The sequence below is a fragment of the Blennius ocellaris genome, assembly GCF_963422515.1.
Source record: "Blennius ocellaris genome assembly, chromosome: 23".
NCBI classification, from domain to species: Eukaryota; Metazoa; Chordata; class Actinopteri; order Blenniiformes; family Blenniidae; genus Blennius; species Blennius ocellaris.
Window position 1 is genome coordinate 8,185,561 of NC_137672.1, and position 27,971 is coordinate 8,213,531.

At 43.0% G+C, this 27,971-nt stretch overlaps 1 protein-coding gene across 1 annotated transcript in view; it reads left to right on the forward strand.

Annotated features, from left to right (window-relative positions):
* The first annotated feature begins 1,514 nt into the window (after positions 1 to 1,514).
* LOC308147203 (protein Dok-7-like) overlaps positions 1,515 to 27,971 on the forward strand; it is a 40,875-nt gene continuing 14,418 nt past the window's right edge. Inside the window, exons 1-9 of the mRNA XM_080519301.1 lie at positions 1,515 to 1,601; positions 1,735 to 1,780; positions 6,499 to 6,729; positions 9,074 to 9,274; positions 14,968 to 15,087; positions 20,580 to 20,678; positions 20,977 to 21,752; positions 24,830 to 24,878; positions 26,632 to 26,720. Coding sequence (XP_080375427.1) covers positions 1,548 to 1,601; positions 1,735 to 1,780; positions 6,499 to 6,729; positions 9,074 to 9,274; positions 14,968 to 15,087; positions 20,580 to 20,678; positions 20,977 to 21,752; positions 24,830 to 24,878; positions 26,632 to 26,720 — 1,665 coding nt within the window. The 5' untranslated portion in view covers positions 1,515 to 1,547. The remainder of the gene's footprint in view (positions 1,602 to 1,734; positions 1,781 to 6,498; positions 6,730 to 9,073; positions 9,275 to 14,967; positions 15,088 to 20,579; positions 20,679 to 20,976; positions 21,753 to 24,829; positions 24,879 to 26,631; positions 26,721 to 27,971) is intronic.

Here is a 27,971-nt window from a genome sequence, read left to right on the forward strand (position 1 = left end):
TCCTATTTCGCGGTCTTTCGTGTCTTCGGGAGGATTTGACTTAACGTCAATGTGATTTTTGGTTTTGTATTTGCAGATTTACACACAAAGATCTTGCGTCTATGGCCTTTTGACTATTGAAGAGCTTTTCAAAGGTCTTCATGTAAAATATATTGCTAAAATCTAAAAAAAAAAACGTGTTTGCACAGTTGTTTAAAATGTTGCATATTTAAGAATTATATGAAGATATCCTCACATTATTTCAATAGTTCCCTATATATTTATGAGATTTTCATCTAAATACAGTGTCAGGAAATGTTGTGAATTGTATTCTGTCATTTAATTTTCCAATAGTCATCAATATAATATACCATACCCAATAAAGAGAGCAAGATATAGTGTGTGAATGGTCATGTTCAATAAAGATGAGCAAGAATGAAGGTCTAGCATTTAATAAATGTATGTAATGAACTGAAGAAACTAATTTCATCATGTTGCTACAATTGCAGGACGACGCCTCATTTTACGTTGTTTTTCTGATGTTTCTCACCTGTTCTCCATAAAGAGCAAACTTATGCAAGTGTTCCAATAAAACACACCTTCAACGGGTTCCTGCATTCCTGCTGTTTTTCTTTTTAGAAACGACCTGATGCTCTCATGTGCACCTTTTTTCACAGATTATCACTTAAAGTAAAACAAACCCTTTTGTGGAAAACAAAACAAAACATGCATGTATCAAACAGTTTGGGTATTAATTTCTTTATCTTCGTCCTTAACGTAGGCTCTATAAAGTTCTACTTAAATAACACTTCTAACACTTCTAGTCTATAAAGCTTTGGATGGTTTTGGGCCTAAATTCATCTCAGGTTCACATGTAGAATCTGAAACCTCCAGACCCCGGAGGTCCCCAGGAAGAGGTTCTAAGTGTTCCCGGAGTCAGAAGAAACAAGATGACTCAGCTTTTAGTTCCTACGCTCCTCACCTGGAACAAACCCTCCTGCTAACACACTCACTTCCTTTAAATAAGGATCAAACACACTCAGACTTATCATTCAACAATATGTTTTACTTCTTATCTTTTAATTTCTGTTTTAGTAATATTTCCTTGCTCAGCAATGTGAATCACTTTGCATCTGAATGCTGCAATATAAATAAATTTGCTTTGTCTTACAATACCAGCTCTTGCGGGATGTGATGCAAAAAAAATAAATAAACATATCAATTGCTGCCCCCTCCCCAACTTAAAAGAAATCTACTGATATAACAATACTTAGTTACATGCACCGTCTTTGAGATTTCTTCGTGTCCTTAAGTGTTGATGAAATGTGGTATTTGTGGTATGTTAATCATTGTGTCTTACAGTAGCAGCAGGTGGTGTAAGGCAGCCCAGGTGGCGCGCGCGCACACACACACACACGGACACACTGTCATGCCATTTTCCATGTGCCTTCCTCCTCGCTGGGGGCGAGTTTTCGCCCCACAAGCCGCAGGCAGCGCAGCTATTTTGAAAGTGACCCCTCATCTCATTCAGGCAGCGACTCTGCAGCTGTCAGGAACCATGACTGAAGATGACGGATTCTGTTGTCGTGGAGGGATATGCCAGACTCCGAGATGGGAAAAAGGTGTTTTTTTTTTTTTTTTTTACCCCCCTCTCCACACACACATAATATGCTGACGGATATGGCTGAACTTCTGCAACTTATTTTTATTTTTTTTCTCTGTGCCTAAAAAAAAAGTTTGTGTTTTGTTTCACAGTGGAAAACTAGGTGGCTGGTTCTGCGCAAGCCCTCGCCAGTAGCAGGTAAAAGAAACCTCGACGTTGTACTGAGCGGTTTTGCAACACACTTCTCCACGGGGAGTTGTGGCTTTCGTGCGTAAAGGCGTACGTTCGGTGCGCTTTTGGGTATGTTCAGTTGTCCTGCGTGTGCTTGTTGGTTTGGATCTTCACGAGGCCTGTTTGTGTTCCCGCATTGCCTCCCTGTGTGTGTGTGTTTTAAGTGGCCAATCTATGGACTTGTGACGATATGCCAAGAATTGCGTTGAAAAGAGGTGCATTTATCGCTATTTATGGAACTCAACTGATGAATTGAATAGAAAATGCTTTCAGGTTCAGCGTTTGCCTGTACATTCAACTGCAGATTAGTTTGAAGTCAGACTGCAGTTTAAAGTTTTACCAAAACCTTTTATCTCGCGATTGCACTGATAAATAAGAATAAATATATGAACCCGTATTGACCACCATTGCAGCCAACACACCATCATATCTTCTCTGCTGCTGTTTGTTTATCCATCAACATCCAACTCAGTGTATTATTAGTTGTGTTTCCTATATGTCTTGCGACTAAGATGTGTGTACTCTTCCTGAAAACTTTCTTCAGAGAAGTGTGTTTGTGTGGGAGTGCTGCTCAGCCCAACACGCTCCACTGCTTCAGGTTCCTCAGGTCTTTGATGCCGGTGTTATCACAGCTGCCCTGGCTCATCCTCATACCTCACTGATGTGTGTTAAGACGTGGAAGGACACACACACACACACACACACACACACACACACACACACACACACACACACACACACACACACACACACACACTCAGAGATAACATTTTTTAAATGTAATTTATTCTTCACAAAGGGTGGAAATGGTGGGCTCTGTCTGCTCTGCACTGCCTCCAACAGTTTGTATTGTGATACTGCGTCCGTGCTGGCAGTGGAGGATTTTGCTATGGTTGAAGCAGGCAGCTGCCCAGGGCGCAAACTCAACAGGGGCGCACCGTGCACCGGCTCAGATGCGGTCCTGTGGCCGTAATTTATTTATAGAGTGCAATTCAAACACAGGGCAATTCACATTGCTTTACAAAGAAGTGAGTGTGTCAGCAGTCTTCAGGTGTTCAGGAAGTTTGTTCCTCAGGTGAGGAGGTAGGAATTCAAAGCTGCTTCACCTTGTTTCTTCTGACTGTAGGAACACCGAGTGAACCTCTTCCTGAGGACTTCAGAGGTCTGGAGGTTTTAGATTCTACGAGTAAATGTTAGGAGTCACACACCTCGCTCCAGCACCGGATCCTCTCTGATACTCCTGCAGGCAATCAGCTGATTGATTGCCTTGCATTCTTAAGCCCTGCAGTGAGGTGGGTCCGGTGCGAGAGGATTGTCTTGGTCTCCAGTCCGTGCTGCCTGGTCCTCCTGTTGGCTGCTGCCGCAGGTGAGTCGGTGTTGTCCTCCCCGGGGAGTGAGTGCCCTCCCCGGGGTGGTCCCCGTTCCTGTTTCCAGACGCCAGAGATTCACCGGGTCCCGTCCTGGTTCCAAGAAGCCCCCCCAGAGATTCCCCGGGTCCCGTCCCGGTTCCAAGAAGCCACCCCCCAGAGATTCACCGGGTCCCGTCCCGGTTCCAAGAGGCCCCCCCCCAGAGATTCACCGGGTCCCGTCCCGGTTCCAAGAGGCCCCCCCAGAGGTTCCCCGGGTCCCGTCCCGGTTCCAAGAGGCCCCCCCCAGAGATTCCCCGGGTCCCGTCACCGTTCCAGCTCCCCTTTTCCTCCCTGCACAATAAAACTTTGACATTTGCACCAATTCTCTGCTTTGAGGTCTGCTTCTGGGTTCAAGCTCCACGCACCGGCTCCCAGCCGTGACAGTAAATCTGAGATGTATTTAGGTCTGAGACCATTCAGAGCTTTATAGACCAGAGGTAGGATTGTGAAGTCGATCCTTTGACACACAGGAAGCCAGTGGAGAGTGTGGAGCAATGACGTGGCTCTCACTTGGCTCCGTGAACTGTGGAAAAAGAACCGATTCTTTGGCGATTGAGATGTTCTTCCACCCATATTCCCTCCAAGGTTGGGAGCAGGTTGTTCTCCACTGTTGTTCGTTCATCTCCTCCCATCCATCCATCCAATGTTACGATACGTGCCTCTTATATGAAACCTATCATCCTGAGGATCTTGAAGATGACCTTCACTTTGGGTTTTTTCAGAGCGTCTTTCAGGCAGGATGCAACAAGCTTTGCAACTTTGCCTTTCTTCACAGTCATAGCACAAAGTACTTTACCCACACCACCCAGCTCATTAGCGAGAACCTTGAAAATGCCCTTTTCAATTTTCCTCAGAGATTTGAAGGAGCTCTGAAGTCTGTCTTCCTCCACCTCTGACCATACCGCTTCAAACAGCCAATCAGTTATGCTGTCCTGGAGTATGGCACTGTCTGCCGATTGTAAGCCCGCCTTCTTGAACGTCCGCATGACCAGAGCGTTAGCTAGTGAAAGCACTGGTGCCTTCATCAAGTCAACTGCTACTTCTGTGTCATCAGCAGGTTTGTCATCCGTCTCCACCACTCCACCTTGCGCATCAACGGCATCCAGTAACGGTTTGTCCTGCAAAGCCAGCAACACTCGCTCTGTGTGGGGAGAGTTCTGCACAGTGCACCACCACTTCATCAGCCCATGGAAGTGGCCAATGGATTTCTCGACATCGTCGCTGACCCTTGATGGGTGTGGTGCACGTGTTTGTGTGGTCGTCTTCCTCCTGACTGGTTCTTGGAGAGTCTCCCCCACCCTACCACCAGAAACACTGTCCAACAGGAGTTCTCTCAGTTCCGAAACAAACACCACAGTCATGCCAAGTGAAATGTCTCTGAGCCTTTGGAATTCACGGTGCTCATTCCCAGCTAACTGTGGACACTGTGCCTCGATGAGAGAGTCCACACGATCAATGATCTCCTCCATCACCAGACTGCTGTCATGTCTCATTTTGCAGCAGTATTTGGCCTTGAGCTTGGAGACAATGTTAAGGATTGATATCTTGGCAAACTGTCTGGCAAAAAAAGCCCTGATCTTATTTCGAACTCCTTTCAAGGAGACTGTCGGAATTTGTGCGGTCGTTATGTTCAGTTGGTCCTCGAGGTCGTTCACAATGTCACAGATCGCTGTCCCAGTGTCTTCTCCAAGATTGTTTGCGATCAGCTGCCTGTGTTCTTCCCCAATGTTCTCCAAGAAGGGTACAGCAAACTCATTTATCGCCTTTGTCATGACATTGTTGACGATATCATACGTTTTCAAGGCAACCTGCTCATGCAGATCCACTGAGATGGCTTCTGGAGTGTCTGTTATGTACAGTGAATCCGGAGACTCGTCTGTGTCATTCGTCCCTGGTTCAATCCTCGTCACAGGAGGCACTGGACTCTTCTGTACAGGTGTCACGGTGTCTGATCTCTGCCTCCTCCACTTACATGTGCCCTTGGGCAGACATCGCATCTTTGCCATAAGGCTTTGCAGCGCTTCACACGCTGCGTTTATCATTCTGTTTAGCTTTTTAGGAGGGGGAGTGTTTTGAACAGACTCCACCCAAGAAGAGACTTCGCAATCAACCATGTCTGTGACTACCTCACCAATTAAGTCGGTCAGGCGGTCTGAGCTTTCACTGCAAACATCCTTCTGAATGTCGAGCACATTCGCAATACTTTCGGTGACTGTGTCCTTGACAACAGTAGAAATTTTATGCATCTTCAGTAAATCGTTGTCATTTCTAATTGCCATCAACATGAAATCGGTCATATCTGAAATCACTTCCAGAAGCAGTTCAGCTAAATTTACTGTTGTGGCGAAATCGGGACTGCTTGATTTGATCGATTCCCACTGTTCAACTGTCATCTTTTCCAAAAATGACTGGACTAATGGTTCGACAGCGGCCACGATGTCGTCTCTCTGAATGGTCCTCATATTGATTGTAGGAGCTTTAAAATAAGTTGTTGAGATGTTTTCAGAGCTTGAGCTGCTAATCTGTTGGTTTGTTCTTCTACTTGTTCTTGTTCTTTGCCTTCCCTTGAGAATGAAAGGAGGTTGTACTTTCATTGTGACATCATAGATCAAAGCTTCTATGGTCTCGCCAAGATCACAACAAGAAACATGAATGCATGGGGGGAGGGGGTTTATTGGATGTAGTTCTCAGGAAAGAGGCCTTGTTTACTGTTGACAATGCCTTCGTTGTCGCCTTTAGCTACTTTCAACAACACCCCCCATCGTCTGAACATAAAAATTACAACCGGTTTTGCCCAAAACTCTGCTGACCCCTGCCTCTATTAGGCACTATTAGGCACTAATTACTGGTATTTATTTACCCAGAGATGTAGTTTCTGTAGTCTGTAGAGATGTAGTTGTCTGTTGTTGCATTATTTCTTTATTTATTTGCACTGCCTGCTCTATGCGACTTAATTCTCCCCCCCTCATGGACTAATAAAGTCTTTCATTGATTGATTGATTTATTAATTCATTCATGTAACAAGGGTGGGGGCTTCTTGCAATTTGAAGGTTTATTGAGTACGATGGTTGGTTCCGATTCTTCTGTGTTACCTGAACGCAGTGTTAGAGCGGGTTGGCCTGTGATTGGGGTGGGTTGGCGCCACCACACAGAATGTTGTTTAGTCTGGAGACGCTGATTGTTTGACAGAAGTGGCTTCTGTGGAGAAAAATACATCTCTTTCTTAAAAAGGTACTAAATAATGTGTGTTTTCATTTCGTCTCGTCGTTCCGCCAGATTGCCTCGTGCTGCTCGTTTTCAAAGACAAATCGGACAAAGCGCAGGGCAACAAAGAGAGGGCGAGCGTCACTTTGGAGGAGATCTGCGGCCTGGAAGCCGGACAGTGGTACGAGGGCGTGGCCTATACCCTGGCTATCATCTGCCTGAATCAGACCGCTCTGCTGGGCTTCGACAGCCGAGAGGTCCTGCAGGCGTGGGACGCCCGCCTACGATACAGCCTCGGAGAAGGTGAGGAAGAAAACCCCTGTGTCTCTGCCTGTAATCGTATCAATCGAAACCTTTACGTTATTTAGAGTTGCAAGGAGACCACATTTCATGTTTGCACGTTGTGAAACCAAACTGTGTTTAACATGCATGTATAAAAGCATATAAGTTGCAGCTTCAGTCTTTCTAATGCATTCATAGTGCATGCGAGGACTAAGGGTGCAGATTTTCCAAAAGTGCTCACAAATTTGACAAGTTGTACTATCGGTTAAGAATTTAGTCAGAGTAAGATTTTCCATAGAAAAGGCACTGAATCTGTTCTGTACTCGTTTCACATCGTTTCACATCGTTTCACATCGTTTCACATCGTTTCACATCGTTTCACATTTCAAAACACGTACTTTCTCTCTGACAGACACGTGAACAGATTGAACTTTGTGCGTGATATTGGTCGATTTACAGAGTTTGACATTCGTGGCAGTTTTATGCAAAATATAGAAACTTTGTCAAAAATCGAACTTTTACTTTTTTTACGAGGACGTCAGGCTATTTAGTGTCACAATGTAGAGAGTGAGAGCTGAAGGTTGTCAGAGAAATAAATCCATAACTTCATCAAAAGATAAGAGAAAGCTCTCTGAAAGAAGGCAATGAAGTGTTTGCATTGGGTTACCTTGTGCATGAGTTGAGAGGGAATCGGTTCACGAATGTAAAAGTAGCAGTCCTGTGCAACGACGGCAGATCCAGTCACAAAGAACGGAGCGCAAACCTGTCGCCACGTGAAAGGCCGGATGCGGACTTGTAAATGAAAACTTAAATGCTTGGCATTTTACGATCAGACGTAACGGATGTTAATAAAGCTTCTGCTATCAAATAAAAACATGCTTTTCTAAGATTTCTCATTATGCTTAAAAAAAATCTTTATCAACGAACTTTATGGACTAACTTTGGATTGTTTGTGAAACATTATCTCCTGTGTTGTTGTTGAGCGGATGAATGGTAAAGTCACCTGACCACAGTCTTCTCCTGTATCCACCACAGTGGTTAGTTATTGGTCCAAATAGCTGATTTAATAGGTAATTTATACATATTTACAGCTGTAACAACCACTTCTGTCCTAAAACAGTTTTTCTTGGTTCACTGGCTTTTGTTGCCATGTGACCTTAAATTGTTTAAACCGGCATCGGTGTCCTTACATTTCCTGGTTTTAATACATGTAGCGTTAAATCACTCTATAATAATAACTTACATAACTTACAACTTACGTAATAATAATTATGTAAGTTACATGAACAAATAGAAGTTATTAATAGCGTTGAGCTGCGAGGCAGGTGGCGGCTGAATTTTTGAAGCGCTCACCAAAACAGTGTTGTTGGAGCTGTGATGGAAGAGAAGAGGCTGGAGACAAATGGCTCCGCAGTTGTTCCGCCCAATTTGGGATTGTTTGTCTTGAAATGTTGGTTTGAGCTTCGCCGCACCTCCTGTCTGTTCAGGCACGCCTGCGTGTCGAGAGATAAAAGTGTGTGCGTGTGTGTGTGTGTGTGTGTGTGTGTGTGTGTGTGTGTGTGTGTGTGTGTGTGTGTGTGTGGCCTCGCGCCACACAGCGAGGAGAAATGTCACCTGCCGGCGTCTGGCCACACTTTATGAATCTCTCCTGACGTGACTGAAGACTTGCTGGGGTCAGCCAATATCTACTAATTGATACCTCAATCTATTTTTCTGTTTAAAAAAAAAAAAAATGTATAGCTTTGCATTGGTTGGAATGAAGTCACAAGCACAAAATTAATACAAGTCTCAAGTTTCCATCTATTTGTAGTTTCTCTTGTTTTTTTTTTCTCTTTTTTTTTTTTATTAAAGTCACAGATGTTTGCTTGATCTGCACTTTGCCTCATTGGCTTCATTCTCTGTGCAGCTGCTTCTCCTTTTAATTTGTGAATGAAATCAAATCCATGCTGATGTAATGTTTGGGAGAGGACACTGGTTTTTATTAAAAAAAGAAAATCTCTTGTAAAGTTTCACTCCAACTCGACAGTGGTGCACGAACCATCGCTGCAGCCACAACTTTCAATGTTCCTGCTCATTCCTGTACATCTGGGAACTGTGAAAGTCAAACATTATCGTCAAACTCAATTTAGTTCAGGGGCCACGAACAATATAAGTTCATAATGAGTGGGCCGGAATGATAGAATAGACTACCTAAGATGGAAATGTCTATATTTTCACCAAAAAATGACAATGATCTCAACATAAAGCCAACAATTCGTGTCATCCTTCCATATTGAGTCGTCGTTGCACATCGGGCTCTGACAAGGCTTTTGCCGATAAGTTTTCAACATCGGTCCCTGATGTTTTACTGCTTCTCTGTGTTCAGTTCACAGATTTGCTGTCGGAATCTTACCCGGGACCAAGTTGGAGAGCGGACCTGCCACTCTTCATCTGTGCAATAACCTGTTGGCTCTCGCCCGGGACGTCCCTCCGGCCGTCATCGGCCACTGGAGCCTCCCCGACCTGCGCAGATATGGACCCGTACCCAACGGATTTGTGTTCGAGGGAGGGACGAGATGTGGTTACTGTGAGTAAATTGCGCTTCAAATAATATCATGGGATGGCAGATATTAGTTTTTTCTTTTTCCCCTTCAGTGTTACAATAATCGGTTGTTAGGCTGCATGTTTGGTGTAAACGACCGACACAAAGGACACTTAGTGAAGCTTATTCAAACAAAATTAGCAGGTGCTTGACAAAATGAGAGAGAAAACGGCAGAGGAAAATAATAATCGCAGTGTTATAGCCACAAAATATGCGAAAACAGAATAAAGAAGCCCATTTTAACAGCTCCAAAAAAAAATTATAATTGAGCGTCATTTAACACACTTAACACGTCCCCATCAGCTCATAACGGTAATATCTCTTATGTAACACTGCTTTGCATCATTAGAGGCTAATGGCTCATTAAATTGTGATGCGAGCCACATTTTCTGCTTGACTCTCTCAGACAGGCTGAATAATAAAGCTGTGATTTTAGGTGATTTATCTGGGCTTTCACTCAACGTTATGTGAAAGAGAGACTCCGCTCTGATACCAAAAACATGCCTTGGAGCAGCAGCACAGACCCCCCTCTGCAAGTTCTGATTTTCTCCTCCGCTCTGGCCATCATAAGGTTCAGGGGTCACATGTGGCCCTTTAGCGCCGCGCGACCGGCTTCTCACGGTGTCGGTCGGAAATTCAGATTCAAATGAAATTTGCTGTCATTACTGGCTTTATTCCATCTGAAGTGGTCACATTAACGTTATTGGTCAGTATCGGTTGTGTCTGGCAGAGCTCGCAATTGCTACCTCACAAAGCTGGAGTGATAAGTTTGGATTGGAAAGAGTGATTATTAAGTTCTTTCTTTCGGGTTTTTTTGTTGTTGTTTTAGTCAAGCAGATGTGTTGCTTCAGGTTTCAAGCATATCCTGCACTGAATAATAACCTGAGGCAGTTTAATTCTTCATGCTGTTATTTATTATGAGAATAATGAATGTCAAGGTTTTTGTGGAGGGAAGATATTTAGTCTCTTTGTGTTTTTAAAGTCTTTGCTTCCTTTCAGAGTGCAGAAGGTGACAACAGGCGGCTCGATTGGTGTAAATGCCTCTGAATGGAAGTACCTTCTGGTATTGATGGTGCTTTGGCCAGATTGAAGCCGGTGACATTTGACACCCCTGATCTATGTCATTAATGTGACTTCAGTTCTTTACCTTGTTAGTTTTGCTTTAATCTGCAGTGAAAGAATATCCAGTGACGGATCCTAATGTGGAGACTGATGCTCTCCACATTAGGATCCGTCACTGGATATTTTTTTTCTGTCTCTGCTTGTACATCTGACTTCCCTTAGGCAGAAAATAAAAGATGTGCAATGGAGTTGTATGAAACACAAATCTGAAAAAGAAAAAAAACCCTGCAAAAGTGTGTTCTTGTTGCCAGAAGGGCGATTGTCTCCAGCTGCAGATGTCATGGTGAGCGACTGTGGGTGTGACAATAAATCTTGTTCCTCTGCTTCAGATCCAAAAGGCCCGCGATAGTAACTTTTATAGAGCAGCTAATAGCCTGAGACTCAACAGATGTTTTCTCGTCTTGTTTTTTATTTTGTGCTCATTTTCAATTCAGATGTAATCCATTCAGTTGTCTTTTGGTGGGTCAGTGAAATGAAGCTGAACAGTCTTTGGCCTCAGGGTTGAGCTGTGTTTCTACTTCCCCGTGTTGATTGGCAACATTCAGTATTCTCATGTTGCCACGATCAATGATGACAAGAAAGGTGCGATAAATTAGGAGACGGTTGCGACTCGATGTGGGTTTTTCAGATGTCCTTCCCTTGAGTTTGATGCTTGATCAATTATTTCACTGCTTCAAAACAACTTTGAAGTCATTTAAGTCGTAGTGATTCTCAGAATTAAGAATGGCTCCGGTATCGTATCTCACTTTATCATTCCTGTGTAGAACGTCCAACCACCACAGCTCGAGAAATTATTTGTATGCATTTCCAGTTGTTAGTGGTTTGGGGTCACCTTGCTCAGTGACCCTCAGTAAGCAATGGGATTCAAACCACTGAACACGAGTTACAACACTCACTATGTGCGTGACGGCAATAAAAGTTTTTTTTTTTACATCAGCCTGATTGAGGAGCCGTTTACCCAACATTTCAGGTGAAATTGCATCGTTTTTGCATTTTTTTCCCGGAAGAGTTTCACGTTTACATGACAAAAACAATGTTTATTTATATGGAAGCGGTAGAAAAGCTGAAAACAATGTTGGGCCACAAGTTGACGCTGTTGTTTTTTTTTGTATTGAAAACACACAGACATGCGCGCAGAAAACAATACGCTATGAACATCAACAATGTCAGTACGGTGGAGGCAAACGTTGTTATTGTCCATCTACTTGTGCATGTCAACAATATACTGTGGTTGTAGTTTGCAGAAAATGGAGATGAAGTGGGAACATTTTCAAAAAGTTGCCTTTTCTGTGACTCCGAGCTCCGTTGTCGTGTAAACAGAAACCCAAAATGCAGCAAAAGTTGAGAGCGTCATTCAAACGGGAGCTGGAAGTGGACTTCAAAAGTACAAATATGTCAGCTTGACTGAAATCAAAAATCTTTAAAGTCGAAATAAACCGATTCACCTGATTGATCCGTGTCGATTACACGTGTAATAGTTTAGATTCTTCAAAGAGAAGGTTCCTCACAGGACGGAGTGTTCAAACCACTACAATGAGGTAAATCAGTTGACTTATAGGAACAGACATGAAACCGTCAGAGCGCGGAGGACTGCATGTCGACACCTGGAAGTGAGAGACACCAGGAGGGCGAGAGACACCAGAGCATTACAGGAACACGATGACTGGACTGACAACATGATGTGGGAGAATGTAACGCTTTTTTTTAAAGCTTCTCCAAACCGTCAGCACTGCGTCGGACTCAACAGGACGACGCTCAGACTTCACTTTTTATTTATTTATTTATTTATCCCCCCCTACCCCCCGGCACATTGAAGGTGTTTTCTGTGTGTTGAAGTTTGCGCACACTCCTGTCGTGACCTTTCTGCACAGTTCAGAGAGAGAAGTGCCGAAGACCTGCTCCGTTTCTCTGTTTTGGTTTGGTTTGAGAGCGTTTGCTTCACTGTTCCCAAGGTTCTTCATTGGAAAACAAAGTGAGAAGAATAGCTCAATGCGTTTTAGTGCTGTGTGTGTATTAAAGGAACAAAAAAAAACACAAAATGAAGCCAGACAGTAGGGTTAGTCTATTTTATTAATTCCATTGAGGACTGATCTCGTTGCGGGTGCTCGAGTAGATAAATTATAAGGTTGTAAGAAAAATCTGAGTAAATAAAAAACCTTATCTTACAGCTAAGATGAGATCAAAGACAGATAATTACTTATATAAGCAGTTCAACAATGAAAAAGTTCTTCTAGATCTGACGTCTTTGTTTTTGCAGGGTTTGCTATGCTGATGTTTTTGCACTGTAACAAAGCAACACATTTGAAATAAGCACCGAGTGATATTTTGATCTTTTCTCATCTTGTTGATGAGAAAAATGGACTCAATTACTATTGTAAATGATTGATCTTGGTTGATCTACTATTTATAGCTTTCCTACATAATTCAAGTAATTGTTTTAATGCCTCAGATGAAAGTTTTCCATTCATATATAGTATTTTTTGAAAATACTGGAGAGAAGATCTGCTTTTTCTTTTTTTTTATTTAAAGATGATTGACTTGACTCATGACTTAAACAACTAAAATGAAAGGATTTTTTATACAGTTCATCCTCTGTTTGATAAACAAAATATTATCTTTTTTCCAAGACAAAGATTTAGGAGCTAAACTTGTGGTTTTTTTTCTTTTTTTAAAAACAGGCTTAAAATATTTCACTTCATGCATCAGAAATCTAAACCTGGGGATTAAATTGTAACAAAAATAAGATTTCTATTGTATCATCTGATGGTAAATCGAACATTTTATCACATTTTATTCATATTTTTATCGTTTAACAGTTTTAGTTTTCCATCTGTGGCATTTCAAGCCACAAAGTTAGCGGCTCTGCAGCAGAGGGTTGAACAGATTCAATCCGTGACCTTTTGGTGAATTCATCAGCCGAAGTCTCCAGAGGAATTGGCGTTAAAAGGCGATGACTCAAGGTGGTTGTGACTCATCTTTGAAAGAAGGCTACGCCGACATCTTGAGACGCAGTTTTCAGAACTGAGAAAGAAATTTGAACTAATCTTTAACTTTGACTAATAAAAGAAAAGGTGCAGTTTGCCAGCACAGGGCTATTTGTTGTTGTGCCTTTGCTGCTATTAAAAACAAGCCGCCCTGGCTTTCAGTGCTTGTGAAGATTCGAGTTAATTTATGCTTCCCACTTCGCTGACTTGAATAAGTTGTGTTGTTTCTTCACTTCTTGGATCCGAGACCAGAAGGGCCCACTCGAGCTGTTTTTGTTCCTACATCGAGGGATGTAAAACTAAACAAGCTCTGCCACCTGCTCTTTGTTGTTTTGTGTGTGTGTGTGTGTGTGTGTGTGTGTGTGTCTCCTGTTATGACCTACATACACATTAGCATGGTTCTTCCCTGGTCCACCGGTGTGGACGTGGCTGCTGACCTTTGACCCCCTCAAAGCCGGGGCGGCGTTGGGCATGTGCTGCCGTGTGTGGTCTCGGGCAACGCGACCCCGTTTTGTCAGCACGTTGTAACGATCAGTCACATGGACTGTCAGAGGAGACGTCAGAAGGTCACGACCTCTGACCCCCGTCATCGTCGTGTCCTCTTTGATGTGACGGACGATCTGAAGAGGAGTGACGCGTCACAGCAGCCACGACTTTCTTAGGCCAAGCGAGCTGCGTCAGCCTCCATGTTGCGTTTTGTTTTCCCGTGTTTTGCTGCACTTCCAAGTGCATTTATCACTTCGCTGCTTGTTTCCCTTCCATTATATTTAATAGTGTTTTCTTTGAGGTGCTTGGAAAACATCTATTTGTATGTTTGGTACAGAAGATTACAGGAAGTCGATAAACGGTTTTCTTGGCTGCTCTTGAAGTCACTCTCAAATGTCAAAGTGAGAGAGGGTCGTCCGCAGCTTCAATACAAACCGAATTATCATGTTAGATGGATTGACGTTAAAACTGTCTTTTGTAGCGGCACACTGATAATAACAATTATAACCTTCAGTGAAGTGTCTCAACAGAAATCAGGCTGGTTACACACGTTTCTGAATTGTTACATCACAATTGCATGCGCTTCAACGTCAATATTTCTCTATTGCCAAAGCACAGTGATAGAATGAGATTTTTTTTACTTCATACAGTTGGTTGTATTAGGAGGAGAAATAAACAACTTTCATCACCAAAAATGAACTAAATGGAAGAATTGCTTTTCGATTTGGTTGTGCTGCTTGTTTCTGTTTATGAAAGTAGTGATCTCTGCTCATCGATTCTTTTTTTTTCTTTTTTTTTTGTGTGCAGACAAATTCAGACGTTGTGTAACTTTGGCAAGTTTAAATTCAATTACATCAAAACAAAGTAAATAATAATAAAACTGAATGAAACAAATGTCATTATTCAATTTAAAATTGGTTGGTGCGACTTGAGACTATCAACTCATTCCCAGCTGATGTTGCGGGATCTTTCTGTCGTAATAATACCTCCGAAATGAAAATGTTGTCATTGCAGTGCATTTAGCCTGGTTGTAGAAATGCCGCGCCACAGCTGTAATATCACACTAATGAATACTGCTTTCCACAGGGGCCGGCGTCTTTCTGCTGGCGTCTGCCGAGAGCGAGCAGATCAGCTTTCTGTTCGACTGCGTCGTCAGAGGCATGTCCCCCACCAGAGGCCCTTTTGGACTGCGGCCCGTCCTGCCAGGTCAGTAGCAGACATGTTTCACGTTGCATAGCTGGAAAGGACAGTGGGGGAATCACACGGGCGGCAAGAGTTTAGTTTGAAAAAAAACAACCCAAAAAACTATTAAAGTTGAGGAGAAGTTGCCACTATAAGCCTTTTCCATGAGATACTAGATTCTTAAACACTTGTATTTGTAGCAAACCCTGCTTGACTCCCCTCTGCTGCCTGCGGGGATTCGTTTGAACTCGGAGGTGCCTTCCTGGAATCCAACCATTTTGGGCAGAATGAACCACCGGATCTCTCGCTGGGTGTTTTGTGCTGTGATCCGACCAAATCATGACTGACAGCTGTTTTGATGTAATTGAATAATCCTCTGGGGCAGTTTATAACTCCAGTAAAACGCCCGTAATGCCTGACTTAAGCGTTCTGTGATGAATGTGGCGCACTGGGTCACCTTAAACAACAAGAACAGCAGAACTGTTGCTCATTATGGCATCAAATTCAATTGTAGTCTATGTATAGTTGAGGGTGTAGTGCCACCGGTGCATAAGAGGGAGGATTGGTCCGGATCCAAATAGCCATTAGGTCATTCTTAAGCTATAATTACAGCAAGGTTGTATAGCAAGTGTCAAAGATGCTAAATACACTTGTATGATAAGCTTCAGAGGTAATACGGTGGATCACTACAATACTTCCACTGACTCCCTGTTTTCATGCTACTATTTGTTGATGGAAACTCTTCTATATTTATTCACTGTCAACCCTTGAGCAAACTCACTTTAGTTCACTTTCCACATATAGAACAATTTCATCTTGAGTGGGACGGAATGGTAAAATAGTGCCATAATAACCTTTGGAACTATACTTTTCTTTGTTGTGGCACACAGCATAAATGAGGAAAATAAAATGTAAGAATAAAGCAGTTACTACCCCAAAAATTACTACAATCTCGACTTAAAGCCCGTTTTTAATGAAACCTTTTATTGCAAAAGCCCAGGCTGTTTGGTATCATTTGATATGAACTTTACCAGAGAAGCCTCTTGTTCTGATGGAGCTGTGAGTTTATCTCGGAGATAGAAAACCTTAAAGGTTTGTCTTGTTCCTGTAAAAACGGTTATTTATGAACACATTTGGACTCTTGTATTATTAAAGCTGGTAAACATGATCTGTTCCCATGCTGTCCACTTGGACACCCTCTGATTTTCCACACAAGCAGTTATGTAAAGTTAAAAAAAATAAAAAGTAGAAAATGTAACACACAGTATGCAACTTAACAGGAAATGTAGAGCGGGCAGCTGAAGGGGCTCGTGGATATTCTGGTTTTCACACATCTCGCCGCCCGATCGCAGGTTGAGCTCATATTCCTATTATTGCAGTGCGTAGTAGAATAAATAGCAGTGAAGGGGAGGGGGGGGGTCAAAGTCATAGTTCACACAAGCAGAGCGGCCAAAGCCTCCTAATCACTCCGGGCATGTGTGTAACCTCATCCACAGGATTCCACTGTCGCCTCCCTCCTCTTCCTCTTCCTCCTCCTCATCGTTCCCGGTCACCCAGTCCTCCACTCTCCCTCACACCCTCCTTTTTTTTTGTTTTTTGTTTTTTGGAAATCGTGTTTCTACTCCATCTTATTGCTCTCCGCAGTACCGAAGTGTGTCTGGCGTTTCTCACTCGTTTCACCTCGTTGTCCTCATCCTGCACCGCTCCTCTCCAGATTCCCCCTCGACTCTCCGTCGGTCGCTATTCTTGTAAATAGCCGTTATGTTCCTCAGCTCATTTATCCGTTTGTCACCTCGGTGGGCTGTGCCGTTTGCACTTCTCTCTGCCTTTCACTTCGCTGCAGTCTGATGAGTTTCCAGCCTCATCCGGTTTGTGAATGTTTGGATTTTAGTAAAGCACAAACGGTGATACTTCTAAAGAGAGTAGAAGGTTGGAGCCACAGATAGTTTTATCTTTGTTAGAGCTCAACAAATGCAGGTTTTACTGTCTCTTATTGTGAGCTTGGAAAGATGTTCAGTGGGTGTGAGTGATGCTTTCATTCCTTACGTTGTAGTTCAAGATGCGAGGAAAATGCAGCGGGGACATGTTTCAAACTTGTTTACAACTCTCTGCCGTCTTTGCCAGGTTCTGCAGCTTATAAAGTCCAAATTGGGTCAAATGGGAGTCGACCTTCATGGAGCTTAGTGCGCACGACAAATATATCGCCGCCTCTCATTGGCCGAGGCGGCTGTCTGTCCAACAGGCATGACATAAGACACATTTCTCCTTGCAACACAGCAAACAAGACTGACAAAGTGCCAGAAGTAGTCAAATAGAGATCACGTCCAAAGATTTTAGTTTTTCTTTTTTGCGACACCGAACATACGCTTCGATTTTTCAACACATTAAATATCTTTATCAAATCAGTGTTGGCACCATTCAATGTTTTCACAAATCCACAGCATGGCTTTCAAGCTGGGCTTGTAATAAGGTGGTTAGTTTCACTGATCTCTCGGGTCTTGCAGCTTCTATTACTGATCCCAGTGAATCAACTGGAGGCCATACTTGTGACTAATCTGGATTATCCAGAGTTTCATAAAGTCAATCCATTTAAAGCAGAGATATTAAATTACAAGGTTTTTTTCAAGCCATTTAAGAGTTTGTATTTCCTAGAAAATCTTTGCAAAGTTTCTAGTACGCTTGCAGTCGCTGTGTAAGAATGAAGGCAGCATTTGTTGCCTCGGGGTTGCCAGGTGCTGCTGACATTAGAGCTGTCACTCGGTCTCACATGGATTTATGCAGCTCGTGATGCAATTTAATTGGACGCTGGTCTCTAAATGGATGATATAATCCTAAATGTGTTGAATTTTAATCAGGCTGTGGCATGAGAAGTGGAGTGATGCCGCTTCACGTCTCAGTGGGTTGGCAATATGTCTATTAGATTCCCAAAGTGTATCAAAGTGTTGTGATGATCTTGAAGAGAAGAGTCGAGGGGAAGCGATACGCATGCGCACAGTGTTAACTCATCATTCTACTTGTTCATACACGCTGACAAACACAACCCAGAACATATTAACACATAAAAACAGAAATTCAGAAGTGAAGACTGAACTTTATTGGACCAACTGACACAAGAAACACAAACAAGACATAGAACTGAATCGTAATACAGGATCTGCTGCTGTTACCAGGAGAATACAGTCACACACGGTGAAACACACCAGAGCAGAGAACAGCAATCAGACATGGATTTTAGCATTGGCTTGACATCAGTCGGATTGAAACTGACCATGCTATGTTGAAAATATCTTAACTTTTCGTGACCTTGACCTTTGGCTCAATCCCTCTCAACATTTTATGGAACCATCCTTGGATAAAAAAAACAAACCATCCCTGAAAATGGTCAATAGGTTTTGCAAAAAGTTGGTAACATACATACATGCAAACCAATAAATAAATACATGTGGACATAATAATTTCCGTTGCGAGTGTACTTGAATTTGAATAGTTAATGTGTAAGTAGCATTTCACACAAAGCCCTCAATGTCGACCAGGAGACTCCAACGCATTTTAGTTCATTGGACACGTGTAACCCAATCTCACATTGAGAGGACCCGACAGGTAAAATAGTGCCATAATAACCTTAAATTTAAACTTGAACATTTTTCTTTATTGTGGCGCCGAGTATACGGGATGAAAATGTCTATATTGTCACACACACAAAAAAATCCCTACTAATAATAACTAGAATCTCAACATAAAGCTAGTTTTAATGATGCCTTCTTATGAGATATTATCATTTAAATTAATATTGAACCTGATCCTCGCTCTAACATTTTATTTTTGAGATGCATTGTGTGTCGTTCTGATGTTTATATGGTGTGGACTTGTGTGACATTCGTGTACAGCATATGTGATCAAATGTCACTTATGCCTCAAAGGGTTTCGGAGGAGGAGGAGGAGGAGGAGGAGGAGGAGGAGGGGTGGCTCTTCTGCAATAGATGCAATAGATATTACTAAGCAAAAGTAATAATAGTTAAACAACTGAAATCAGCAATGATAAAAAAAAAAGTGCAAATATATATTGAAAAGCCTGATTATGCAATAGAGCGGAGGAAATATTTACCTCCTTCAGTCATCCGACGACCCTGAGGTTCAAACTCAACATGTAGGATGTGAGCTTCGCCACAACACTGTTGGATGGAGTAAATAAAAAATAAAAAGGATGCCGTTTGCGGGCTGACCTTGGCGGCCGGCGGCACATTAGATCCTTGCAACAGCACCAGGAATCTTTGAGCCACCGGCGGCAGAGCGTGTACCAACACATCCACGTGGGAGCGCTAATAATAAACTCAGTAGTGCGAAAATACTGCAAGGTGTTCCCCTGCATGACCCTTCCCTCTGCCCGGTTACACTCCAGTAACGGCGCGCGTCGTCTGCCAGGACGTTCTGTTGCTTCAACTGTTGAGCTTTTCACTTGCACCTCGCCGCCGCCGCTAATTGCTGGTTGCCACTGTTTCTCTTGATGTCACAGTGATGATGAGTTGCGGTTTAATATGTCCCTTCGTGTTCTTTTTGTTTTTCTTTTCCCCAGAGGAGTTTGAGGTGTTTTCACAACTGTGCCGGTGTGACAAAATGTTCAGCTCCATTTAATTATTTTCATGTCGGCAACAAGACTCTTTGATTACTAGGAGCTTCGGCATCTCGTCCATCTTTGATTGACGTCCATGCTCTCCTGCTAAATTATGTTTAATCATATGGGAGGATGGATGAAATGTCTCTCATAAAGAGTGAAGCTACATTACCAGCAGAGTGGAAAAGTAAATCCGTGAAAGTAGAAGCAAAGCAGGGGAGACGGCTAACGGCTGCACATAGTTTTAATCATGTTCTGTGGTCATTTTTGTTCGAGTCTCGAGCCTCCCCTTGAAATCACCAGATTTTTATTTTCCTTTCATCCTGTTGCACTGCTTAAAAATAGAAAAGCACCATACACATAAAACACTGAAAATCGCTTCATGCCTCCATGCAGATCGTCTGATGTTTTGACACTGAACCGTTCACGTCACACAATTTCTTCAGTACGTCGCCTTTTCCCCCCCAATCAAACTGCAGCAGCTTGATTACAGAGTGATTGAAGGTCAAATCGTCTGATTTTGTGCAGTTTTCACACAGGATGTGCATTCGTGTCTCCCGCTACAACCAGTTACAACGTGAGATTCATGAATGAATCTGTGAATGATGTATTTATTTCTCGCCGCCAATCAGAAGGATATCGTCATTCCTCGCTTCAGAGCGCTTCTCATTAACTTCTCGCCACACATTGGAGAGAGTTGTCAGAAAAACTTTCAACATCTTGTTCAAGCTTTCAGTTTTTTTTTTCCTTGATCAAAAGTGAGAAAGCAGGTATCCCCCACAAACCACCATCTCATAAACACCCTCCTTCGTTTCTGCCACAAATCACATCCGTGCCAATTTTGCCTCCTGCTTCGTTGCACAGACGCGGGTAAAAGAGACCTGTTGGATGTTTCTCTTCCCAGACCCCAGTGCCAGCCAGGCCATGTCGGAGGAGAAGCTGAACCACGAGGCCCAGGAGCTGGAGAAGCGCCTCAGCATGCTCTCCCACGGGAGCAGCTCAGGTAAGAGGGATGCAAATCTCATTTCATTTCAAATGGATGCTGCAAATCCTCCTCCTCTGAATGGTTCGTTACGTCGAAATCCCAAAGCACACATAGCTATTTGCTAACTTCCTCTCCTCCACATACAGTAAATGAAGCAGTGGCTTTTTTTTTACGTTTATGTTTACCGACATTACTTACACAAATGTAATGTTCCTATTCAGTGAGTACCATTGAGAAACCCTTCTGGGTGGAAGAGGAGAATCATATTGTGACGCTTATTGATAGAAGCATTAAATTAATTCCTTATTTCTGACAGCTTCATCCACGTACTGCCCCGGCCCAGGTGGGGACGACCGCAGCATCTCCGGTTCCTCTGACACGTCGGACACCAGCCAGTCAGACGGCAGCGTCGGCAGCCGGCTGGCCATTTGGACCGAACCGTCTGCTAACCCGCCCGAAGGCGCCGGCCACGCGGGCAGTAAAGCCACGCTGCTGATCGTCGAGAAACTCTCCGTCTCGCAGGGGGCTGGAAACCGAACCGTCGCCAAGCCCCCCCGGCAGCTTCAGGAGATCGGCCGCCAGAGTTCGGCCGACAGCGGCATCGCCACCGGCAGCCATTCCTCGTACTCCGGCAGCTTCTCCTCCTACACCGGCAGCCTGGACATCACCTCCGGGGAGGACTTTGGGTCCGTTTTCAACTTGCCTCCTCACTCAGCTCAAGACCTGAGCCCTTGCACTTGCCCCACTGTTCACGGACATGACTACCAGGTGCCTACATCACTTAGGTATCTGTACGACACTCCCAGGAGCCTCCTGCAGGACAGTGAACCCTCCACCTCCACTAAACACACTCCCGCTCCTTCCAGCGCCACGACGGAGTCAACAAAAGGGGACAGAAGCAGCGCTGCGACCTCTGAAGGTCATTCTGAAGCTCCCGAGAGACAGTCCATCAGTAAATCTGTACAGAACCCACCAGAGGAGAGTAAGAAAGCCAAGGTGGCGCCCTCTAGTGACTCCTTTCAGGTCTGCAGCTCAATCACGTCCGTCTCCAAAACCATTGTGACCGTCTGTTCGGTGTGCGGTGGATTGAAGGTAAGTAGGAATATCACTCACCCTTTTTCCAAACAAACAAACTCAACTCTCTGCTCATTGGCCGTCTGTTTTTTGTTTTCTATAAAAGCTGACTCGTCATTATTCTCCTCTGAACCCTCTTGACGCTCTCTTGTGTAACTCGCCGCCGTGCAGTGGCAGCGTGCGAGCCCAGACTTTATCACCAGTATATCATCTGTTCTGCATCTTGCTGTCACTGTGACCTTTGCGGGATGGTGCTGGCGGACAGTGAAGCCGCTTTGCATTCGGTGTCAGAGCGACTAACAGTCCCACGGTCCATCTGTCTAACAACTTAAGATTTCTCTACCCGACACAGTTTGACACCGCCGCTGAATGTGGCTCATCGAGAACCGGCGAGATGACACTGATCGGCAGTGTTTACCTCTGCATCTGTTGATTACAAATCTGCAAAGAAATGCTTGGTTTTACAATATGTTCGACCGCTTCGGCCGTACTTTGTCATCAGTTGCCGGAGCATTAACCTCCAACCTGACTGGCCTTTCGTTTGTCCTTCATGCAGGACAAACATCGGAGTGTTGCCAGTGAAACTCTCTGTCTCAAAGTTTTGCTCTTGTTTGTCTGAGTTCGGTGTGCAAATTCTTATTTCCTTGATTGATTTATCAACAGATTGTTTGTTCTCATTCATAAAACAAATAAGACTTTTTGATAGATTAAATCATGAATAAGATTTAAATAAATGTCCAAAACAGATACAGTGAAGATATGAAACTTTTGAGGAATATGGATTGGTCCATTGCTTTGTTATGTTTACTCATTGTTGAAATCCTTCACCTGATCGTCCCATTCCCACAGTTAATAAGCACATTTGTATTTCTGGACCGACACGCAGAAGGTTGATTGCGTCATCTTTGATCACATGCGGTTCTTTGTCTTTGGCAGATAAAACCATTGATCTTAAGTGGTATAACATCTTAAATGAATTAGTTTGTCACAAAACTACTCCCAATTGTATGCATTTACATTGAAAGTGTGATGTTTTAAGAGGGTGATGTGTATACCCAGAGAGTTTGTCCTCGGCGAAGAGGAACTTATTGCTACAGAACACAACAAAGAAACTTTTTGCCAAATATAGTAATCACAGTTTATAGATTTGATGGTTCGAGTGAGCAAGAAATGATCAAACTGATTCATCATTGTTGCCTTGTGTAGAGTGAAGCATGGTGCACTGTCAGACATGATGCATCTGGAAGGGAAGAAATGGAAAAAAAAGAAAACTCACCAAAAGCTCTTGACTGGTCACTTCTTGGTTATTGTTTTACTCCAAACATAGAGCTCCACCTGCTGGTAGTGCACATAGTAAAGCATCCCAGGACACCTTTTGATAACTTGCCTACATGAAACAGCAATTTTCTTTTAGTGAGTCCACTGTCGGCCAAATTAAAGACGGGTAATCGGTGGGAATGTGCCGGAGACGGCATTAACGCCGTGGGAGGCCATTTATCACCCTCAGCCCGAGCAACACAATCCACCCCTGTAGTGTTTTTTGGCTCACAGTCGAAGAGCCGCATGAAAAGAAAACATCAAGTTTTAACTGCGGTGATGAGGGGGAGTATGTGTAATAATTCAATGAAAAAACAAATCCAAAGTAACATTGACCTAAGAATTCTCACAAAGCTTCTATTTGCTCTTAATGAGATCAATTTTGTAACTATTAGTACAAAACTTAACATTTTTCAATAAAAAATGGCTGAAATAAGGATGATAATCACCTCAAAATCCACTTTGAGTATTACACATGTCAATATAGATCACTAAACTATTTTGTACAAGTTCACTTTTAAAATCATTAACATGATAGAATATCAGGTTCTAAGGCTGTTGCAGAGGAGTGAGACTGAGAATGAAAGCGAGAGGGACATGAACTGTTCATTTATGCATCTAATAACCATTAAAGTCAAACTTTATTCATCTTTGACAGAAACTGAAGTTTAGGTTACTTTGTGAGTCCCTTGTGGAACCTGTCTGTACATTTGTTTTCTCATCCTTCGAGTTAACTACTGTACCTCAGCGCTGCACCAGTGACTGTTAAGGTCTCGGGGTCAAAAGGTCACAGTAGTAATGATTATAATCATGGCCAGTCCAGTGATATGAACTAGTGACATTTTCAGTTCTCTGAACCATAGGCCAGGGGTGTCAAACACATTTTCATTCTGGGGCCACTTGCAGCCCGATTTCTTCTTGATCAGCTTAACTTTAAGTTTTAAGCTTTACAGGCATTTTTTGTTGTTGTTGTGGTGATGCAGAGCATTCATAATGCAAATGTCTCGACTTTCACAAAACCACACAATTATTACTCAAAATTACTACAATCTCAAAGCCAATTATAAATAAACATTCTGCTGCAAAATACAGTAAAATGTCCAATAAATGTCTTTCAAAGCTGTTACATTACGGGTATTTAAAAAAAAAAAACTCATCCTGGCAGCATGGCTTTGAGACTAATGCTAGTTTTCATGGCAGCACCACCGATATCTCAGCTCGAATGTTGAAATTTGTGGGGGGGAAAAAAAATCAATGTTTTCTTTGGCATTTGTATAATTGTCTTGGTGTTGGACGGATTGGAGCCTCTTGCTGGCCTTATGCTTGAAACCCCTGCTGCAGGCCACAACGGCTCAATATGGATGAAAGATGAATGCTTTACTGCTGAACTAATGTCTTACATTTGGAGGCCTTGTCATTTATGCTGCACCCTGGTGGCTAATTTGAACGGCTGATTTGTCAACAAAAGTATCGGCTCTGGCCCAGCGTTTGAGCATTTCACTGGGACTTGTGAAGTTGTGTGGAATTCTGCATTTGATTGTTGTCAACAGAAGGATGAATGACGTTTGCTTAAATCCACAGCCAAAAAGAAAAAAAACAAAAATAAACCCAAAACATGCAGCCTTGTGTGCTCTGAAAGCACCGAGACACTGTTTTGTGGGCAATAAAAGATGTATATCAGGCTTGTCTCCACATTTTCACGCATTTTACACCAGATCTTTCTTCTCTTCTAACTCCGATAACATCATAACATTTCTATTTGATGTATTATTTAACAGGGAACGCCACAGACGCCTTCCACGTCTTCAGCGATACCGGCCATACCAGGTAAGAACAATCAGCGGAGGTCTTGGTTTGCACACTGCATGTCCTCTCCGTTGCATGAGTGCATGACGAGAGAAAAATAAATACTCTGATTTAATTTTGGGATCCCGATCTGAGTTGTCGGAGGGTTTTTCCTACAAAAGATCATGTTTTCAATCCAGCAGATGTATCTGTTGAAAAATCACCCCGCAGACCCGTCAGCATTGAAAACATGGCTGCAAAGAGAACATTTTTGGAGAAGCCTTGGGCCTTTCCCAGCTGCCAGGCTGAGGAGTCGGCGCTGATGAGGAAAGGAAGGGACAAGTTAACTAGTCTGTTAGCCGATCTGCTCGACTTTCCGAACACGGAGCCGAAGAAAGCCGGCGTGAACCCGTACGAGTCCATGAGCTTCAGAAATGAGCTCAATGCGGCGCCGGCGTTGCCTCCGCAAGACGTCCAGCCAGACAAAAGGGCCGTCATCTATGAGAACTGTCTGAAGTGTCAGGGAGAGCGCTGCCACCCTCCCCCGCGGGCCGTCCCGGCTAAAACCTTCATGAACCGCGACTTTTACGCTCTGCTCACCTTCCCAACGCTGCCGCATCTGAAGAAAAACCTAGAAGAAGAAGAAGAAGATGATGATGATGGGTCGCAGAAGGACGGCGAGACGAACGGTCGAACATTGACGGGTGAAGGTAAGACGCCTGTTCAGCAGCTTCCTCTTCGACTCTTCAGACCTTCACTTCTGGGCTCTTTCATCCTTCTGGTCCTTTTCAAGTGGATCTTCTCTTTATTCCTCATTTTCCTCCCTTTTTGCCTCGATAAAAATACACTTTGCTCCTGAATGGCTATTATTACAAAGTGATACCAAGAACTATTAATACATCTTTAATGTGTTTACATAACGCATTAAATATATAACATTGCCAAAAGTATTTTCTTAGTTATGCACACGATTGAATTCAGGTGTTCTAATCACTTCCATGGTCAGAGGTGCATAAGAACAAGCACGTACGTATGCAGACTATTGGTGAAATGAACTCTGAAATTGTCAATTTCAAGTTTCCAACTTCGTGGGTACAGTTCGGAATTTGTCCTCTTGCTGTTCCAACGTGACGGCAAACCACTGGACAAAGCAAAAGGTCCATAAAGACGAGGAGGAGAGTCAGTTTGATTGTCTTGAACTCTCGTCCCACATCGGTATCTCAGCTCACTAACGGTGAAAAGTCCCAATAAACAAACTCCTAAACCTTGTGGAAAGCCTTCTGAGAAGAGCTGAACCTGTTAGAGACGTCACTCAAGTTGCGTAAAAGCAGGCGAGCGAATACTTTTGGCAATATAGTGTAATAATCGTGTCTGGCTTTAATGTACAGCCTTTCTGCATTAAAGCAGCAGTGTTGAGTTTTTCTCCCGGTTGAACGTCTCTCCTAACACGCTGGTTCTCATTCTGTCCTTCGCGCAATATTCATGATTAATCCAGCTTTTTCTCCCTCCAGCACCAGTCAGCAGAGGGATGACATTTGCCCTTTTGTAAAAATTTGTGGTTTTGTGAGATGATGAATCAGTCCGCTGTTATTCATTCTCTCCACTGGATCTGCAAGAATTCATGCGTTTCTAAATGGAGCTCTTTGTCCGCCCTGGTTCATTAAATTGATGGGGAAAAAAAGCACAATGTGGGATTATTTTCTCTCCAGCATAAAGAGAAATGTCCCCTTTAATAATAATAATTAAAAAAAAAAAAAGTTAAATAAACGTGTATGTTTTTTCCTCTTTTTACCAGACAAAAGGCTCAATAGTAGAGAGGAAAGACGCAGAGTGGATCCTGCATATGAGATCATGGAGAGCCGGGTGCCGGAGAGGAACTCGGAGGTAGGCCAGTCCCAAACTCTTTCATCTGCTTTATCCTATCAACATCTCACACATTTCCACTGTGCAACTCATTATTCTCGGAGTCCAACCCAAATTTCTCAGGACAAAATTCGATCCTGGCAGCGACGGTTACATGTGCTTGTAAGGATTTAACGTGAAACACGAAGAGGTTTATTATTTTTACTAACAAAGTTAAGTCAAGTTATTTATGCCATATATGAATGGGAATATAAGCATTTGGAGGCTTGGGGCTGTCTCTGTAATGTTCCCTGTCTGTGTGATGAGCTGACCTCACTGCATTAATGCACTGAACTTGACGTATGTGCAGTCTGTCAGACATAACCGTCTGCTTTCTACATGGTTGTGCTTGTTGCCGAGACACGTTGCGTCTCGGAGGCAGGCGCTCAGCCGTAAGAAAGAAGAAGTCGGGCGGCGTCACGTCGGTCCTGAACAACAGCGACAAATCAAACACACACTAGGTTCCAGCTTCGGTTGTTGACGAGCCGCCGATTCAGCTCGGAGCCTGGGAAACATTCACAGAGAGTTCTTTATTCAAGAAAGTGACATTCCTGCCATTAAATTATGAAACTTTTAAAGAAAACAGATCGGCGTATTGTGTTGGTTCAGAGGTCCGCAGCCCCTTTTATTGGCATACCTGGCTGATTTTTACAAATGCTCTAATCTAGACTAAACAAAATGAACCAACTAGCAAAATCTACTTTCATAATAAGAAAAATAATAAAATACAGTAAAAATGGTTGAACTAAAATGATTAAAATTGCTCGTACAAAGAGTTGTTTTTTTCAGGTAAAGAAATAAGAAAAAAGGGAAAAAGAAAGGAAGGGAGAAACGATAACAGGAAGAAACGATAAAAGGAAAAAGGAAATTACAAGAACGGTAAAAGAAGGGGGAAAAGGAGGCACATAGAAAAAAAATAGTTGTGGCGAAAACTTCTCTTATCACAAGGAAACAAACAATGGCTATAAATAGATAAATAACTGAAGTGGCTAAAAAGCGTTCACTTTTCCCCCCACCTTTTTATGTCTCTCTTAATCTCTTTGTTATAATGTTTTTCAAAATCGTAACCGCGAAAGATTAAGATCCCTAATTGCCTCACTTAATGAAATTCATTTATTTCCTCGTAAAGCACTGTGAATTAGTCTGCATCTGAATGGCGCTATAGAAAATAAATTAGCTTGGCCTTAAACTAAACTGAATAGCTTCCTTTTATTTTTAGCCCTTGTGTCTTTA